This window comes from Hordeum vulgare, chromosome 2H, assembly GCF_904849725.1.
Source record: "Hordeum vulgare subsp. vulgare chromosome 2H, MorexV3_pseudomolecules_assembly, whole genome shotgun sequence".
Classification (NCBI taxonomy): Eukaryota; Viridiplantae; Streptophyta; class Magnoliopsida; order Poales; family Poaceae; genus Hordeum; species Hordeum vulgare.
In genome coordinates, this window is record NC_058519.1 from 557,403,876 (window position 1) to 557,422,573 (window position 18,698).

Here is an 18,698-nt window from a genome sequence, read left to right on the forward strand (position 1 = left end):
GAAAGAAAAATAAGCCAAGAAAGGATATGCAATATTTCCAACAAGAACATAATTCATTTGTATAGTGTGAGACTGAGTTGCACATAAAAAAAGAGAACCTCAAACGCAATTGCAAATCTTAATTGTGGTGCAACAAAGACTACCTTGATCTTAACTCATGTGCTTTACTCAAGGTGGTGCCAGCTTTCATTTTTGTACACATCAACTTCAACTCCCAGGTGTCATGGAAAATGAAAGCGAGCTGGAATTTTTTAAGAAACATGGATCATTATTTTTCTAGAAACAAGGCCTAAGCTCGGCGTTAAATTAAAGATAATGACGCCCTCACAATAACATGGAACATGAAAGGATGACCAATAACCAATTTTCCTTCCTCACAATTTGCAATGCACACAGGCAGTCATGCAAACAAGCCAATTCTGTGGCACTTCTATATCCGGCATGAGAAGGGAAAACACATCTCTCCCTCGATATACATAAAATTCAAACTGGATTCAACTCTAAATCTACGGGCTTTTTTGCTACACAAAGTGGGATATTCTTTATACAACTCAACGCATTTTTAACTATTAATAAAGACCTTTAGCAGCAATGCCAGCAACTCATGCAGAAGATTTCTTCATAGCTTTATCCAGCCTGACATTAAAGGGAGTCGAGTGCCAGTTCACCATTCTGTCCTGCAACAAAACATCAAGGGATGAGTATATCGTTCACAATTGGAAGAAATACATGATTGCATTCGGCATGTTCAGTGCACCTCTCTGTATTTGCTTGTTGAATTGGGGATTCCGTTAGTTCCTGAATCAGACCTAGAAGAACAGTACTCATTACCCTGCTTTGCGCAGCTCCAGTAACTTCCCACCGTACCCAAGATCGGCACCTCTTCGCGGTTATGGCTTGGAGACCTTCGTGGAGATGATGTAGCTGACGATTGCTTAAGGTCATCAACAGTCAAAGCACCCAGGACAGGCCTTTCTTGTCTGCATACAGAGGAAACTGAACGGGGGGATTTACTTTGTGCCTTATCAACTGCTGAGTGCTCTGAAGATGCTAACCATGTAGAGAGGCTTGCATCCACAGAAACTTCCCCCTGGCTAGACTTGCTAGGGGCCATCTTCGTCTGATTTGCAACCTTGCAAGTAAGGGTTGCACCTACATCTGGCACCAAGTTTACATTCTCCTTGTACAACTTTTTAACTGGTCCTGCTTGGGCCTTAACTTCCTTCCACTGTTCTCGATTCTGAACTGGGTTCAAAACAGGACGGACGTACTGGCTTCTATCACGGTGATTGTTCCCCTGGATTAGAGGACTTTCTTCCTGTGCAGGTGTAACACTGCTCTTGGGCACAGGGCTGCTGACCTCTTGGTCACTCTGCGTATAACTAGACATTGGCAGTGAGAACAGAGACTCCTGAGACTCCTCTGGGTTTTCTTCAGTTCTTATTTCCTCCTCATCCAGCAAGTCAATCTTGCAGTCCACGAAATCCTCCTCTGCATCACTATCATCACTATAGTTGTCATCCTCACCATACTCATCTTCATTGTCATCATCACTGTCTGTGCAATTCCCGTACCGATGATTCTCTGAGAACAGAACAGTCTTCTGCATGTGTTTTTCATCTTCATCTTTCCTCCACTTAACAAGCTCCGAGGGTTCCTCTTCTTGGTCAGGTGACGATGTATTTTCATATGTTGTAACATTCATGTCAAATGTCACTTTCTTCTTGCCACCACTGCGGCTATCCTCTTCACTCACCTCCCTACATATCATGAAAGGTCGCATATATTACAGGCACATAATCTGCATAATAATTGATACAGAAAGGATGCAACATTTCATTCATCTACCTGAGTTCCATATCAGGAGTTGAACCAACGGCTGCTGCCACAGGTGAACATTTCAGTGGGGAGAGTGGTGGCGTGACCACCTTCTCCAGCAGTAAAGAGTGCGCAGGTGATTCCTTGTGCTCATTCAACTGCCTGCAAAGAAACAATCATTGAGAGACACCACAGCAAACACAAGTTACTAACATGGATCTTGAAATTCTCTGGTAGAGAACGGCATATGATGGTTGTGGGTGTGATTGTATGGAAAGTCAGAAATGCCATATGATGGTTGTGGGTGTGATTGTATGGGAAGTCAGAAATGCCATATGATGGTTGTGGGTGTGATTGTATGGAAAGTCAGAAATGCAGCTATGCTTGATCATGTTTACCCCCATGATCTAAATCAAAATAAAATCAAATCTCACATTGAATATCTCATTGTGCTGGTCTGCAGATAGAAGACAGGCAGGTGCTGCAGGCCGCAGCAATGCTGCTAACTAAAGTGGCAATTGACATTTTCGCAAGAAACAGAAGATGGGGACCACAACGTGCAGAATTGGAGTGGGTTGACCAATGTCACTGGCGTACTGAAGCCGTCTGCTAACAGGAGTGGTTGTTGTTAGCTTCTCCTTTGTACTCCTACATGGTAGGGTGCTTAAAGTGGTGATCCTGAGGTTCTGTTACTTGTAGTATTATGTAGTGCTGGATTGACATAAGGCGCGTGCTGGGAACCTGCGGTAGTTGGCAGTCCAGAATCTAGATGTGTGTCTTTATGCTTGTCTGGATGAGGCATACGACTGCTGAATTATGTGTAGTATCGGCTTTCAATCAACGAAACGGGGCAAAGAGCTCCTTACTTCGACAAAAAAAAAGTGACTAAACATGCACAGACATGTAAAGGCGACGTGTTGTCCATTACACACACCTCAGCTCTCTTCCAGGGCTTGCCGCAGTGACCACCTCCTCCACGACATCCGCCGTCGGCGTCGGTGATATCACAGTTTTCTGCTCACTCAACTCCCTGCACAGAAACCAGCAGTAGGAACGGCAATTAGCATCTGTTGGGCGCAAGCGAGCAAGTTATGCCTGTACCCATCAGTATTTTCTATGGTGCTTCTCTGTGGCATTTTAGCAAACACCAGAGCTGCAGTTCTCTCGTAATCAGGCATGCCATCTCTCTCGCGCATCCTCACACAGGTACATAACATAACATAAGCATAGGCATCCGAGCGCAGGAGCGGCCATGCGCAAACAACGACGCAATGTAGGTCATAAGCTCACCTCGGCTCCTTCCCGGGGCCCGCGGCAGCGACCACCTCCTCCGGAACCTCCACGGCCAGCGGCGGCCGCGACGGAGGCGGACCCAGAGCCCTCGCCTCTGGCACTGGCGCCGGCACCTGCTTCACCACCACATCCGCCAGCGACGACGCATCGCCGGACAGAGCCACCTGCGGCCGCGGCCGCGGCGGGAGCCCTGCCGGCGAGCGCCTCCGCGGCTTCCGGCGACGGCGGTCGCCGTGGCCGTCGCCGCCGCCGAAGCAAGCGAGGAAGCAGCCCATGGAGGCGGAGATGCGGGGGGTGGGGGTGGGGGTGGGCTGTGGGATTCGATTTGGATGGAGTTATTAATTAATGGAGCGCTTGGGTTTGAACTGGGCTTTTGGGGGGGATTTCTGCGGGGGGGTATTTTGGTTGCGCCTCCCTTTGGATTCGTGAGGAATCTGACCGTTGTTGGGGTGGAGGCCACTGGCGCTAGGGGCGCGGCGCGGTGGTGGGTGGGTGGCTGCGCTGGTGAGTGATGACCGACCGATCGAGGCGTTCGAAACTTCGAATTATCGGCTCGTGGGATCTCACGCTTCGTGCCAGTATTCTATTCGCAAGTTTGAACGGGCCAATGCTCGATCTCCGGCGCCGTTTCACCGGTGATTTCCACCAAATCATACTCTCTTTTTTTCGGGGACTGCAGCGCGGTAGGCGCCCGTTAAAGATCCGGAGCCTGCAGCATTGCTGGTATGGGCCGGTCCATTAGCGTGTTGCCCAGTTTTTATCTTTTTTTTTCTTTTGATCCAGTAAAAAAAATATCTAATTTTTTTATTTCTTACGAAAATAAAATATGAAATCACAAAAGGTTTACAAATTTAAAGAGAAATGTTCATCTATTTGAAAAAAGTTCATATCTTTAAAAATGGTTCATCAATTTGAAAAAAAAATCATCTAATTTGGTAAAAGTTCATTACTTTTTTTAAAAAGTTCATTAGATATGAAAAAAGTTCATATAAATTCAAAAGAAGTTCAAGAATTTTTAAAAGAAGTTCATTGAACTGAAAAAAGCTCATAAATCATAAAAAAGTTCATCAATTTTGATAAAAAATCATCCATTTTCAAAAAGATGTTCATCAAGTTTCAAAAAGTTCATCGATATTCAAAAAAACATAGAATTTTAATATTTTAGAAAAGGTCCATCGATTTCCAGAGAAAAGTTCATCAACCTTAAAAAATATTCGATGAAATTTAAAAAAAATCCATCAAAATTTAAAAAAGTTCATAGAATTTTCAAAATAAAAATCATCAACCGGCGTCTAAAAGGGTCAGCGCGTTTACGAATGCCAATGCGTCAGTTAACAAAAGTGCACGTTAACTGGCGCATGTGGCGCCAAACAGGAGATGTCGTGATTTGTTCCTTTTGAGTTGGTATGGAGTGATTTTGATTCCCGGTAAAGGGGAGAATATCTGCTGGTGCCGAGGCCCACACCGTGATACAGGCTCCTGGCCCGTTCGATTCCTAGATTTGATGGCTCCTATAACTCTATGATGTTTAAAAAAAACTTCTTAGAAGTATGATAAGTGTGAATAGGTGCATCATATCCAATAGTTGTTAGACGGCATATAATCTAAGATCCAACATTTCAAGTACCCATATAACGGTACCACCTTGATTTCGGTAGCATCAGATATCCCCCTCCCCAACAAAGAGCGTCCTTGTAGCACGATGGACCGGACAAGTACAAAGGACTACTTGCATAAAATATTGTCCACACAAGGTGGAAGACCACCTCATCATTGGTTGGGCAAATTTTGACTGATCAATGTTAACAACCTCAAACGGCCGCAGAAGGCTCATCACTTGCACGTGTGAAGAGGTCGGCTAGTGTTGACACCTTGCGAGTAGTCGGCTAGACATGATGGATGCCTCGCCACTAGTGGGTGGTGTCGATGAGTTAGTAGTGCTAGCACTCATCGGGTGTCGGTTGATACGTCTTAAACGTATTTATATTTTTTTTATTATGCTCATATTAGGTTTATATTATTATGACGTAATTTTGAGCCAATTTTGAGTGTTGATTTATTAGACTAGCCTACTAATCCACTAACCAATGTTAGATGTTTTTTTCATTTGTTTGTACTTAAAAACACACCCTTAAAAATAAAATATCAGGGTTTTTCCTTCAAAAGTTTTCGGTCAAGACAAAGACAGGGGACAGAGACCAAGGAGGGAAAGCATGTGGGCCCCACTTGACCAAGGCAGTGCTACGACTTCGCTCCATGGCCTTCTTTTGTTCTATAGAACAATTCCAAACATACGATAAACTTATCCATGTAACAAAAATAGCGAGATTGACAATCTTTCTAGCCAAATTGGGACCAAGAAGAAGTTTTTGAAATGCGTGCAAGGTTTGATAATTGGCTCGTAATTTGAGCATCCCACAAGTTGCTAACATTGGTTGTTGCTTACTACATACATTTACTCTTTCGGGCCAAACAATTTCAAATAAGGATAAGAAGAAGCATCGCTCTATATCAAGAAGGAGAGCGTCAACAAGATTGTTATTTTTCATGGTGGTTTTGAGAGGGTAAGAGCCAAATTTGTCAAAGAATATTGGTGAATCATGTGGCACCTATCTTAGAGGTAGGTTGCCTCTACACATCGGTGATGTTCTAAGATCGACATGTTTTTTCATGAAAAACTGTAACCATTACTTTAATCAACAAATATTAAGTATATGCTTAATAAATTTGAGATGATTTTTTATATTACTAGTTTCACATTCAAAAAATAATAACGGCGATAATATTTTTAAGATGTAGCCCATATTTAATTTAATGACTTAAATAGTTCAAGCTTTCTTTAAAATAAGTGTTCCTCTTATAACCATGAATGGAGAGAGTATGAAACAACACCAATAGGTATTGGGCTCTTCCATGCCGACGGGAATTAAAGCATCTGCAACAGATTACGTAAAAGTGGATGCCATACGCATGATTTTAGGGTAGGAGAGAGATGTTTTTTGGACATCAGTTATTTTTGGTGTAACAAATGCACTAAAACTAGTGCCCAAAAATTTAACTTGAGTGCTCGTAAGGATCAAACGACGGGGAGATGGGAGGCAGATGTGGCGTTGTCGGGACACCGAGCTCAATTTCGGTCGGCGTAGCTCGCTGTGGCCGAGACAGTCATCGAGCACCTAGGAATGCCGTTGGGAGGAACAAGGGGGCGAGGGGTGCAGCCAACTCCGCCGTCGCTGCACCCCCCGAGCGTCGAGAGCACTGGATGGGGTCGTGGCCCAGCGTTGGCCACGCCGATCAATTGAAGATCTCCCGACCGCTAATTGTTCCCGGCAACCGACGGTGATGCGGCGACGACCATTTTGGTTGTCAAGTGGGGGGGACGGGGTGGGGACAAAATAAACAACGATTTTCCAAGCTTCGATTTTGGCAACAGGGGTCACAACACGTGTTGTACTAGAGGTGTTGGGGCTCGATTTGGCGATTATCGGCCGAAATCGGCGTAGGATGACGGCATGGAAGTTTCACTCAAGGGTTGAGGTTCGTGTTGCAAATTTGTTTTGGCCCAAATAAAGACAAGACATTTTATGAAGGTGTGATTTTGACCCAAAGTGACCTTGATGACAGTTTTTTTTTTGTTCGAGGTATAATATTTGAGCATCTCTCACAGATGCCTACATGAGAGGGCTCGACACATGCATTCTTTTCGTGTTTAGTCGCTAGTAATCCTGAACAAACTCGGCCAATGGGCCGACACAACATGACCCTCCTATAAACGGGCCTCACATGACATGTTAAGGTCCGTATATACGCAGGTCATGTTGTGACGGTACGTGTGCATCACCTCGCCGCCTAGCCATGACACATGGATTAAACAGGCCGGCCGACACAACACGTGCACCGACTGACCCTTGTGTTAGTTTTTTATATTTTAGGCTATTTTGGGTTTGTTAGAAAATCAAACTAAATGCATAAAAAGAAGAGGCTGGACGGGCACCGTGAGATGGAAGTAAGTCTCGCCTTAAGGATTTGATGTGTGCTGCAATATTGGGCCAAACCACATGTGTGCATTCCTCCCTCGCTCGCTCGCTCGCCGCCAATTCGTTGTTGCTTTAGTTTCTTATGTTTTTTCGGACAAAATCACTGTTCTAGCCTTTTGAGTAAAGATGTGCACAAAATGAACTCGCCACGAAACAATTTCACGATCTAACCCTTTTTAAAAACGTCGTAATCCATGGCGTTGCAGGTACACTATGAAACGCTGATGACTCACAAGTATAGGGAATCTATCGTAGTCCTTTCGATAAGTACGAGTGTCGAACCCAACAAGGAGTGGAAGGATATGACAAGTGGTTTTCAGCAAGGTAATATCTGCAAGCGCTGAAATTATCGGTAACAAGTATTTGTGTGATAAGATGATTCGTAGCAAGTAGCAAGTAACAAAAGTAACAACGGTGCAGCAAAGTGGCCAATCCCTTTTGTAGCAAGGGACAAGCCTGGACAAACTCTTATAGGAGGTAAAGCGCTCCCGAGGACACATGGGAAATTCTGTCAAGCTAGTTTTCATCATGTTCATATGATTCGCGTTCGCTACTTTGATAGTTTGATATGTGGGTGGACCGGCGCTTGGGTACTGCCCTTATTTGGACAAGCATCCCACTTATGATTAACCCCTCTCACAAGCATCCGCAACTACGAAAGAAGAATTAAGACAAAGTCTAACCGTAGCATTAAACTAGTGGATCCAAATCAGTCCCTTACGAAGCAACGCATAAACTAGGGTTTAAGCTTCTGTCACTCTAGCAACCCATCATCTACTTACTACTTCCCAATGCCTTATTCTAGGCCCAAATAATGGTGAAGTGTTATGTAGTCGACGTTCACATAACACCACTAGAGGAGAGACACGTGGCGGCGGCGAATCCTCCGAAAAGCCTCCCCTTGATTTTTTCCGGAACGAAACCCTTCTTGTAGCAAAAGAGGGGAGCCAGAGGGTCAGCTGGGAGCCCACAAGCCCCTAGGCGCGACCAGGGGGAGGCCGCACCTAGCAGGCTTGTGGCCCCCTGCTGGCGCCCCTCTGGTAATTCTTCGGCCCAGTATTTTTTTATAAATCCGAAAAAAAATCTTCGTTGATTTTCACGGCTTTTGGAGTTGCGCAGAATAGGTATATCAAACTTGCTCCCTTTTCAGGCCAGAATTCTAGCTGCCGCTATTCTCCCTCATCATGTAAACCTTGCAAAATAAGAGAAAAAAGGCATAAGTATTGTACCGTGAAGTGTAATAACAACCCAAAAAGTGATAAATATCAACATGAAAGCATGATGCAAAATGGACGTATCAACTCCCCCAAGCTTAGACCTCGCTTGTCCTCAAGCGAAAGCCGAGATCAATAAATATGCCCACATGTTTAGGGAGAGAGGTGTCGACAAAACAAGATACGAACAAGGAGGCATCATGATCATGATCAGAACAACAATACCATCATATCATCTCTTATGCTAAAGTGACAATTCCTTCACAAAGTAAAGTATGGATCAAGAACCTTACCGAGAATTAACAACTGATAGCCTTTAGTCACTGAAGCAATTGCAATTTATCACAACATCGAAAATAGTCAAATAAGAGCTTGTAAAGCAAATCCACATACTCAATCATCTTTTCGTTATGTACAATTGCTACAACTCACGTGGTACTCATGAGATCAAAGTTTCATCTAGACACAGAGAAAGTGTTGGGGAACGTCACATGGGAAACAAAAAATTTCCTACGCGCACGAAGACCTATCATGGTGATGTCCATCTATGAGAGGGGATGTGTGATCTACGTACCCTTGTAGACCGTACAGCAGAAGCGTTAGTGAACGCGGTTGATGTAGTGGAACGTCCTCACGTCCCTCGATCTGCCCCGTGAACTATCCCGCGATCAGTCCCACGATCTAGTGCCGAACAGACGGCACCTCCGCGTTCAGCACACGTACAGCTCGACGATGATCTCGGCCTTCTTGATCCAGCAAGAGAGACGGAGAGGTAGAAGAGTTCTCCGGCAGCATGACGGCGCTCTGGAGGTTGGTGATGATCTCGTCTCAGCAGGGCTCCGCCCGAGCTCCGCAGAAACGCGATCTAGAGGTAAAACCGTGGAGATATGTGGTCGGGCTGCCGTGGCAAAGTTGTCTCAAATCAGCCCTAAAACCCCACTATATATAGGAGGGAGACGGGGAGCCTTGCCTTGGGGTCCAAGGACCCCTAAGGGCTTCGGCCGAGCCAAGGGGGGAAGGTCTCCCCCCCCCCCCAAACCGAGTCCTACTTGGTTTGGAAGGTGGAGTCCTTCTTCCCTTTCCCACCTCCTCCTTTTTTTTCCTTTTCTCTTTGATTTTTCTTCCAATGCGCATAGGGCTCTTTTGGGCTGTCCCACCAGCCCACTAAGGGCTGGTGCGGCACCCCCAATGCCTATGGGCTTCCCCGGGGTGGGTTGCCCCCCCGGTGAACTCCCGGAACCCATTCGTCATTCCCGGTACATTCCCGGTAACTCCGAAAACCTTCCGGTAATCAAATGAGGTCATCCTATATATCAATCTTCGTTTCCAGACCATTCCGGAAACCCTCGTGACATCCGTGATCTCATCCGGGACTCCGAACAACATTCGGTAACCAACCATATAAATCAAATACGCATAAAACAACGTCGAACCTTAAGTGTGCAGACCCTGCGGGTTCGAGAACTATGTAGACATGACCGAGAGACTCCTCGGTCAATATCCAATAGCGGGACCTGGATGCCCATATTGGATCCTACATATTCTACGAAGATCTTATCGTTTGAACCTCAGTGCCAAGGATTCATATAATCCCGTATGTCATTCCCTTTGTCCTTCGGTATGTTACTTGCCCGAGATTCGATCGTCAGTATTCGTATACCTATTTCAATCTCGTTTACCGGCAAGTCTCTTTACTCGTTCCGTAATACAAGATGTCGCAACTTACACTAAGTCACATTGCTTGCAAGGCTTGTGTGTGATGTTGTATTACCGAGTGGGCCCCGAGATACCTCTCCGTCACACGGAGTGACAAATCCCAGTCTTGATCCATACTAACTCAACGAACACCTTCGGAGATACCTGTAGAGCATCTTTATAGTCACCCAGTTACGTTGCGATGTTTGATACACACAAAGTATTCCTCCGGTGTTAGTGAGTTATATGATCTCATGGTCATAGGAACAAATAGTTGACACGCAGAAAACAGTAGCAATAAAATGACACGATCAACATGCTACGTCTATTAGTTTGGGTCTAGTCCATCACGTGATTCTCCTAATGACGTGATCCAATTATCAAGCAACAACACCTTGTTCATAATCAGAAGACACTGACTATCTTTAATCAACTGGCTAGCCAACTAGAGGTTTGCTAGGGACAGTGTTTTGTCTATGTATCCACACATGTATATAAGTCTTTATTCAATACAATTATAGCATGGATAATAAACGATTATCTTGATACAGGAATTATAATAATAACTATATTTATTATTGCCTCTAGGGCATAATTCCAACAGTCTCCCACTTGCACTAGAGTCAATAATCTAGCCCTCACATCATCATGCGAATTACATTGTAATAAATCTAACACCCATACAGTTCTGGTGTTGATCATGCTTTGCCCGTGGAAGAGGTTTAGTCAGCGGGTCTGCTACATTCAGATCCGTGTGCACTTTGCATATATTTACGTCCTCCCCTTCGACGTAGTCGCGGATGAGGTTGAAGCGTCGTTTGATGTGTGTGGACTTCTTGTGAAACCGTGGTTCCTTTGCTAGGGCAATGGCACCCGTGTTGTCACAGAACAAGGTTATTGGATTCAGTGCGCTTGGCACCACTCCAAGATCCGTCATGAACTGCTTCATCCAGACACCCTCCTTAGCCGCCTTCGAGGCAGCCATGTACTCCGCTTCACATGTAGAATCTGCTACGATGCTCTGCTTGGAACTGCACCAGCTTACCGCACCCCCATTAAGAATAAATACGTATCCGGTTTGCGACTTAGAGTCGTCCAGATCTGTGTCAAAGCTTGCATCGACGTAACCTTTTACGGCGAGCTCTTCGTCACCTCCATACACGAGAAACATCTCCTTAGTCCTTTTCAGGTACTTCAGGATATTCTTGACCGCCGTCCAGTTATCCACTCCTGGATTACTCTGGAACCTACCTTCCATACTTATGGCCAGGCTAACATCCGGTCTAGTGCACAGCATTGCATACATGTTAGAACCTATGGCTGAAGCATAGGGGACGGAGCGCATATGCTCTCTATCCTCATCAGTTGCTGGGCACTGAGTCTTACTCAATCTCGTACCTTGTAAAACTGGCAAGAACCCTTTCTTGGACTGTTCCATTTTGAACCTCTTCAAAACTTTATCAAGGTATGTGCTTTGTGAAAGTCCTATCAGGCGTTTTGATCTATCCCTATATATCTTAATGCCTAGAATGTAAGCAGCTTCTCCTAGGTCCTTCATAGAGAAACTTTTATTCAAGTAATCCTTTATGCTCTCCAAGAACTCTACGTTGTTTCCAATCAGCAATATGTCATCCACATATAATAATAGAAACGCCACAGAGCTCCCACTCACTTTCTTGTAAATACAAGATTCTCCAACCACTTGTATAAACCCAAATGCTTTGATCACCTCATCAAAGCGTTTGTTCCAACTCCGAGATGCTTGCACCAGTCCATAAATGGATCGCTGGAGCTTGCACACCTTGTTAGCATTCTTAGGATCGACAAAACCTTCGGGTTGCATCATATACAACTCTTCCTTAAGGAAACCGTTAAGGAACGCCGTTTTGACATCCATCTGCCAGATTTCATAATCGAAAAATGCAGCTATTGCTAACATGATTTTGACGGACTTAAGCATCGCTACGGGTGAGAATGTCTCATCGTAGTCAACTCCTTGAACTTGTGAAAAACCCTTTGCCACAAGTCGAGCTTTATAAAACGGTCACATTGCCGTCAGCTCCGTCTTCCTCTTAAAGATCCATTTGTTCTGAATAGCCTTGCGGCCCTCAGGTAATACTTCCAAAGTCCACACTTTGTTCTCATACATGGATCCTATCTCGGACTTCATGGCTTCTAGCCATTTGTTGGAATCTGGGCCCACCATTGCTTCTTCATAATTTGCAGGTTCATTGTTGTCTAACAACATGATTGACAAGACGGGATTACCGTACCACTCTGGAGCAGCACGTGGTCTCGTCGACCTGCGTGGTTCGATAGAAACTTGAACCGGAGTTTCATGATCATCATCATTAACTTCCTCCTCAACCGGCGTCGCAACGACAGAGGTTTCCCCTTGCCCTGCGCCACCATCCAGAGGGATGAGAGGTTCGACAACCTCGTCAAGTTCTATCTTCCTCCCACTCAATTCTCTCGAGAGAAACTCCTTCTCGAGAAAAGCTCCATTTTAGCAACAAACACTTTGCCCTCGGATTTGAGATAGAAGGTGTACCCAATTGTCTATTTTGGGTAACCTATGAAGATGCACCTTTCCGCTTTGGGTTCCAGCTTTTCAGGCTGAAGCTTTTTGACATAAGCATCACATCCCCAAACTTTAAGAAACGACAACTTTGGCCTTTTGCCATACCACAGTTCGTATGGTGTCGTCTCAACGGATTTTGATGGTGCCCTATTTAAAGTGAATGCAGCTGTTTCTAATGCATAACCCCAAAATGATAATGGCAAATCGGTAAGAGACATCATAGATCGCACCATCTCTAATAAAGTACGATTACGACGTTCGGACACACCATTACGCTGTGGTGTTCCAGGCGGTGTCAACTGTGAAACAATTCCACATTGTCTTAAGTGAGCACCAAACTCGAAACTCAGATATTCACCCCCACGATCAGACCGTAGGAACTTGATCTTCTTGTTACGATGATTTTCAACTTCACTCTGAAATTGCTTGAACTTTTCAAATGTTTCAGACTTGTGCTTCATTAAGTAGACATAGCCATATCTACTCAAATCTTCAGTGAAGGTGAGAAAATAACGATATCCGCCGCGTGCCTCTACGCTCATCGGACCACACACATCGGTATGTATGATTTCCAACAAGTCACTTGCACGCTCCATTGTTCCGGAGAACGGAGTTTTAGTCATCTTGCCCATGAGGCATGGTTCGCACGTGTCAAGTGAATCAAAGTCAAGTGACTCCAAAAGTCCATCGGCATGGAGTTTCTTCATGCGCTTTACACCAATATGACCTAAGCGGCAGTGCCACAAAAATATGGCGCTATCATTGTTAACTCTAACTCTTTTGGTCTCAATGTTAGGTATGTGTGTATCACTATCAAGATTCAATATGAACAATCCTCTCACATTGGGTGCATGACCATAAAAGATGTTACTCATAGAAATAGAACAACCATTATTCTCTGACTTAAAAGAGTAACCGTCTCGCAATAAACAAGATCCAGATATAATGTTCATGCTCAACGCAGGCACTAAATAACAATGATTCAAGTTCATAACTAATCCTGATGGTAACTGATGTGAAACTGTGCCGACAGCGATTGCATCAACCTTGGAACCATTTCCTACACGCATCGTCACTTCATCTTTCGCGAGCCTTCGTCTATTCCGTAGTTCCTGTTTCGAGTTGCAAATATGAGCAACAGAACCGGTATCGAATACCCAGGCACTACTACGAGAGCTGGTTAAGTACACATCAATAACATGTATATCAAATATACCTGATTTTTCTTTGGCCGCCTTCTTATCAGCCAGATACTTGGGGCAATTGCGCTTCCAGTGACCCATACCCTTGCAATAGTAACACTCTGTTTCAGGCTTAGGTCCAGCTTTGGGTTTCTTCGTCGGATTGGCAACAGGCTTGCCGCTCTTCTTTGAATTACCCTTCTTGCCTTTGCCGTTTCTCTTGAAACTAGTGGTCTTATTCACCATCAACACTTGATGTTCTTTACGGAGTTCAGACTCTGCGACTTTCAGCGTCGCAAACAACTCGCCGGGAGACTTGTTCATCCCTTGCATGTTGTAGTTCAACACGAAGCCTTTATAGATTGGCGGCAGTGATTGAAGGATTCTGTCAGTGATAGCTTCTTGCGGGAGTTCAATCCCCAGCTCAGCTAGACGGTTTGAGTACCCAGACATTTTGAGCACATGTTCACTGACAGACGAGTTCTCCTCCATCTTGCAAGCATAGAATTTATCGGAGGTCTCATACCTCTCGATCCGGGCGTTCTTCTGAAAGATAAACTTCAACTCTTGGAACATCTCAAATGCTCCATGACGCTCAAAGCAACGTTGAAGTCCCGGTTCTAAGCCATACAAGACTGCACATTGAACTACTGAGTAGTCCTCCTTACGTGCTAACCAAGCGTTCTTAACATCCTGATCAGCCGTAGCGGGTGGTTCATCTCCTAGCGCAGCATTAAGGACATAATCCGTCTTCCCAGCTTGTAAGATTAGCTTAAGATTACGAGCCCAGTCTACAAAGTTGCTTCCATCATCTTTCAACTTAGCTTTCTCTAGGAACGTATTAAAATTCAGGGTGACTGTCGCGTGAGCCATGATCTACAACACAAATATATTCAAAGTGTACTTAGACTATGTTCAAGATAATTAGAGTTTAACTTAATCAAATTACTCGCTAAACTCCCACTCAACAAGTACATCTCTCTAGTCATTTGAGTGGTTCATGATCCACTTACACTAGCTCAAATCCGATCATCACGTGAGTTGAGTATAGTTTCAGTGGTAAGCATCCCTATGCTAATCATATCATCTATATGATTCATGATCGACCTTTCGGTCTCATGTGTTCCGAGGCCATGTCTGCACATGCTAGGCTCGTCAAGCTTAACCCGAGTGTTCCGTGTGCGCAACTGTTTTGCACCCGTTGTATGTGAACGTTGAGTCTATCACACCCGATCATCACGTGGTGTCTCGAAACGACGAACTGTAGCAACGGTGCACAGTCGGGGAGAACACAATTTCGTCTTGAAATTTTAGTGAGAGATCACCTCATAATGCTATCGTCGTTCTAAGAAAAATAAGGTGCATTAAAGGATTAACATCACATGCAATTCATAAGTGACATGATATGGCCATCATCACGTGCTTCTTGATCTCCATCACCAAAGCACCGGCACGACCTTCTTGTCACCGGCGCCACACCATGATCTCCATCAACGTGTCGCCATCGGGGTTGTCGTGCTACTCATGCTATTACTACTAAAGCTACATCCTAGCAAAATAGTAAACGCATCTGCAAGCACAAACGTTAGTTATAAAGACAACCCTATGGCTCCTCCCGGTTGCCGTACCATTGACGTGCAAGTCGATATTATCTATTACAACATGATCATCTCATACATCCAATATATCACATCACATCGTTGGCCATATCACATCACAAGCATACCCTGCAAAAACAAGTTAGACGTCCTCTAATTTTGTTGTTACATGTTTTTACGTGGTGACCATGGGTATCTAGTAGGATCGCATCTTACTTACGCAAACACCACAACGGAGATATATGAGTTGTTATTTAACCTCATCGAAGGACCTCCTCGGTCAATTCCGATTCAACTAAAGTTGGAGAAACTGACACCCGCTAGTCATCTTTGAGCAACGGAGTTACTCGTAGCGATGAAACCAGTCTCTCGTAAGCGTACGAGTAATGTCGGTCCGAGCCGCTTCGATCCAACAATACCGCGGAATCAAGAAAAGACTAAGGAGGGCAGCAAAACGCACATCACCGCCCACAAAAACTTTTGTGTTCTACTCGAGAAGACATCTACGCATGAACCTAGCTCATGATGCCACTGTTGGGGAACGTCACATGGGAAACAAAAAATTTCCTACGCGCACGAAGACCTATCATGGTGATGTCCATCTACGAGAGGGGATGTGTGATCTACGTACCCTTGTAGACCGTACAGCAGAAGCGTTAGTGAACGCGGTTGATGTAGTGGAACGTCCTCACGTCCCTTGATCTTCCCCGCGAACTATCCCGCGATCAGTCCCACGATCTAGTGCCGAACGGACGACACCTCCGCGTTCAGCACACGTACAGCTCGACGATGATCTCGGCCTTCTTGATCCAGCAAGAGAGACGGAGAGGTAGAAGAGTTCTCCGGCAGCGTGACGGCGCTCCGGAGGTTGGTGATGATCTCGTCTCAGCAGGGCTCCGCCCGAGCTCCGCAGAAACACGATCTAGAGGTAAAACCGTGGAGATATGTGGTCGGGCTGCCGTGGCAAAGTTGTCTCAAATCAGCCCTAAAACCCCACTATATATAGGAGGGAGAGGGGGAGCCTTGCCTTGGGGTCCAAGGACCCCTAAGGGCTTTGGTCGAGCCAAGGGGGGAAGGTCTCCCCCCCAAACCGAGTCCTACTTGGTTTGGAAGGTGGAGTCCTTCTTCCCTTTCCCACCTCCTCCTTTTTTTCCTTTTCTCTTTGATTTTTCTTCCAATGCGCATAGGGCTCTTTTGGGCTGTCTCACCAGCCCACTAAGGGCTGGTGCGGCACCCCCAATGCCTATGGGCTTCCCCAGGGTGGGTTGCCCCCCCCGGTGAATTCCCGGAACCCATTCGTCATTCCCGGTACATTCCCGGTAACTCCGAAAACCTTCCGGTAATCAAATGAGGTCATCCTATGTATCAATCTTCGTTTCCGGACCATTCCGGAAACCCTCGTGACGTCCGTGATCTCATCCGAGACTCCGAACAACATTCGGTAACCAACCATATAACTCAAATACGCATAAAACAACGTCGAACCTTAAGTGTGCAGACCTTGCGGGTTCGAGAACTATGTAGACATGACCCGAGAGACTCCTCGGTCAATATCCAATAGCGGGACCTGGATGCCCATATTGGATCCTACATATTCTACGAAGATCTTATCGTTTGAACCTCAGTGCCAAGGATTCATATAATCCCGTATGTCATTCCCTTTGTCCTTCGGTATGTTACTTGCCCGAGATTCGATCGTCAGTATCCGTATACCTATTTCAATCTCGTTTACCGGCAAGTCTCTTTACTCATTCCGTAATACAAGATCCCGCAACTTACACTAAGTCACATTGCTTGCAAGGCTTGTGTGTGATGTTGTATTACCGAGTGGGCCCCGAGATACCTCTCCGTCACACGGAGTGACAAATCCCAGTCTTGATCCATACTAACTCAACGAACACCTTCGGAGATACCTGTAGAGCATCTTTATAGTCACCCAGTTACGTTGCGACGTTTGATACACACAAAGTATTCCTCCGGTGTTAGTGAGTTATATGATCTCATGGTCATAGGAACAAATAGTTGACACGCAGAAAACAGTAGCAATAAAATGACACGATCAACATGCTACGTCTATTAGTTTGGGTCTAGTCCATCACGTGATTCTCCTAATGAAGTGATCCAGTTATCAAGCAACAACACCTTGTTCATAATCAGAAGACACTGACTATCTTTGATCAACTGGCTAGCCAACTAGAGGCTTGCTAGGGATAGTGTTTTGTCTATGTATCCACACATGTATATAAGTCTTTATTCAATACAATTATAGCATGGATAATAAACAATTATCTTGATACAGGAATTATAATAATAACTATATTTATTATTGCCTCTAGGGCATAATTCCAACAGAAAGATAGGGGCTGATAGTTTCGCCTCCCAACCATTTACCTCAAGGGTAATGTCAACAATAATAAATCATGAATACTTACCTCCAAGTTGACATATGAATATAGATCTTTCCCTACCATATGACGTTAGCCAAGATAAAAGCGAAATAAGGAATTGGTGTAGATCACCATGACTCTTTCAAGGGTAAAAAGTAAAGGTACAAGATAGGCCCTTCGCAGAGGGAAGCAGAGGTTGTCATGCGCTTTTGAGGTTTGGATGTGTGTCCTCTTAGTGTGAAGAAACGTCACTTTATATTGCCTCCTCTGATAAAGAACTTTATTATGTAGTCTGTCGCTTTTATGTCTCCCTCGTCATAGGTTCGTACAAAGCTTATTTTCCACACACTAATAGATCATACATATTAAGGGAGCAATTTTTATTGCTTGCACCGATGACAACTTACTTGAGGGATCTTATTCAATCCATAGGTAGGTATGGTGGACTCTTATGGCAAAACTGGGTTGAAGGTTTATGGATGCACAAGTAGTATCTCTACTTGGTGCAGGGTTTTTTGCTAATAAGAGGTGGGAGCAATCGTCACATGCTAAGGGATCTCTAGTCATATAACATTGTTTGGAACCAAGCAAACACAATTCATTATGTTGTCTTCCTTGTCCAACATCCACTTCTAAGCATGTAATAGTGTAGTGAGTGTTCACAATCATAGATGGTGTCAAAGATGATATATTTATATGTGAACCTCTCCTTCTTTATCACTTCCTATTAATTGCAACAATGACCAATGTCTACGTTTGTCTATCCTCAACAAGTTTCAATCATCATTCTTTTTATATGTGAAGCCATCACTTCTCATAAGATTGTTACATGATCTTTCATGCTTTTGTTCTTTTCTCATTCTTTTGATCATGGCATGAGGCAAGGCCCTTAAC

The 18,698-nt window shown here is 44.7% G+C and overlaps 1 protein-coding gene across 1 annotated transcript; it reads right to left on the reverse strand.

The window, feature by feature from the left end:
• Positions 1 to 350: 350 nt before the first annotated feature.
• Positions 351 to 3,386, reverse strand: LOC123428648. Its single transcript, XM_045112847.1, has 5 exons — positions 3,109 to 3,386; positions 2,753 to 2,848; positions 1,849 to 1,980; positions 758 to 1,760; positions 351 to 677 (listed from the first exon to the last, which is right to left on the reverse strand). The coding sequence occupies exons 1-5, from the start codon at positions 3,384 to 3,386 to the stop codon at positions 603 to 605; spliced, it is 1,584 nt and encodes a 527-aa protein (XP_044968782.1). The 3' UTR covers positions 351 to 602.
• Between the last annotated feature and the right edge of the window lie 15,312 nt (positions 3,387 to 18,698).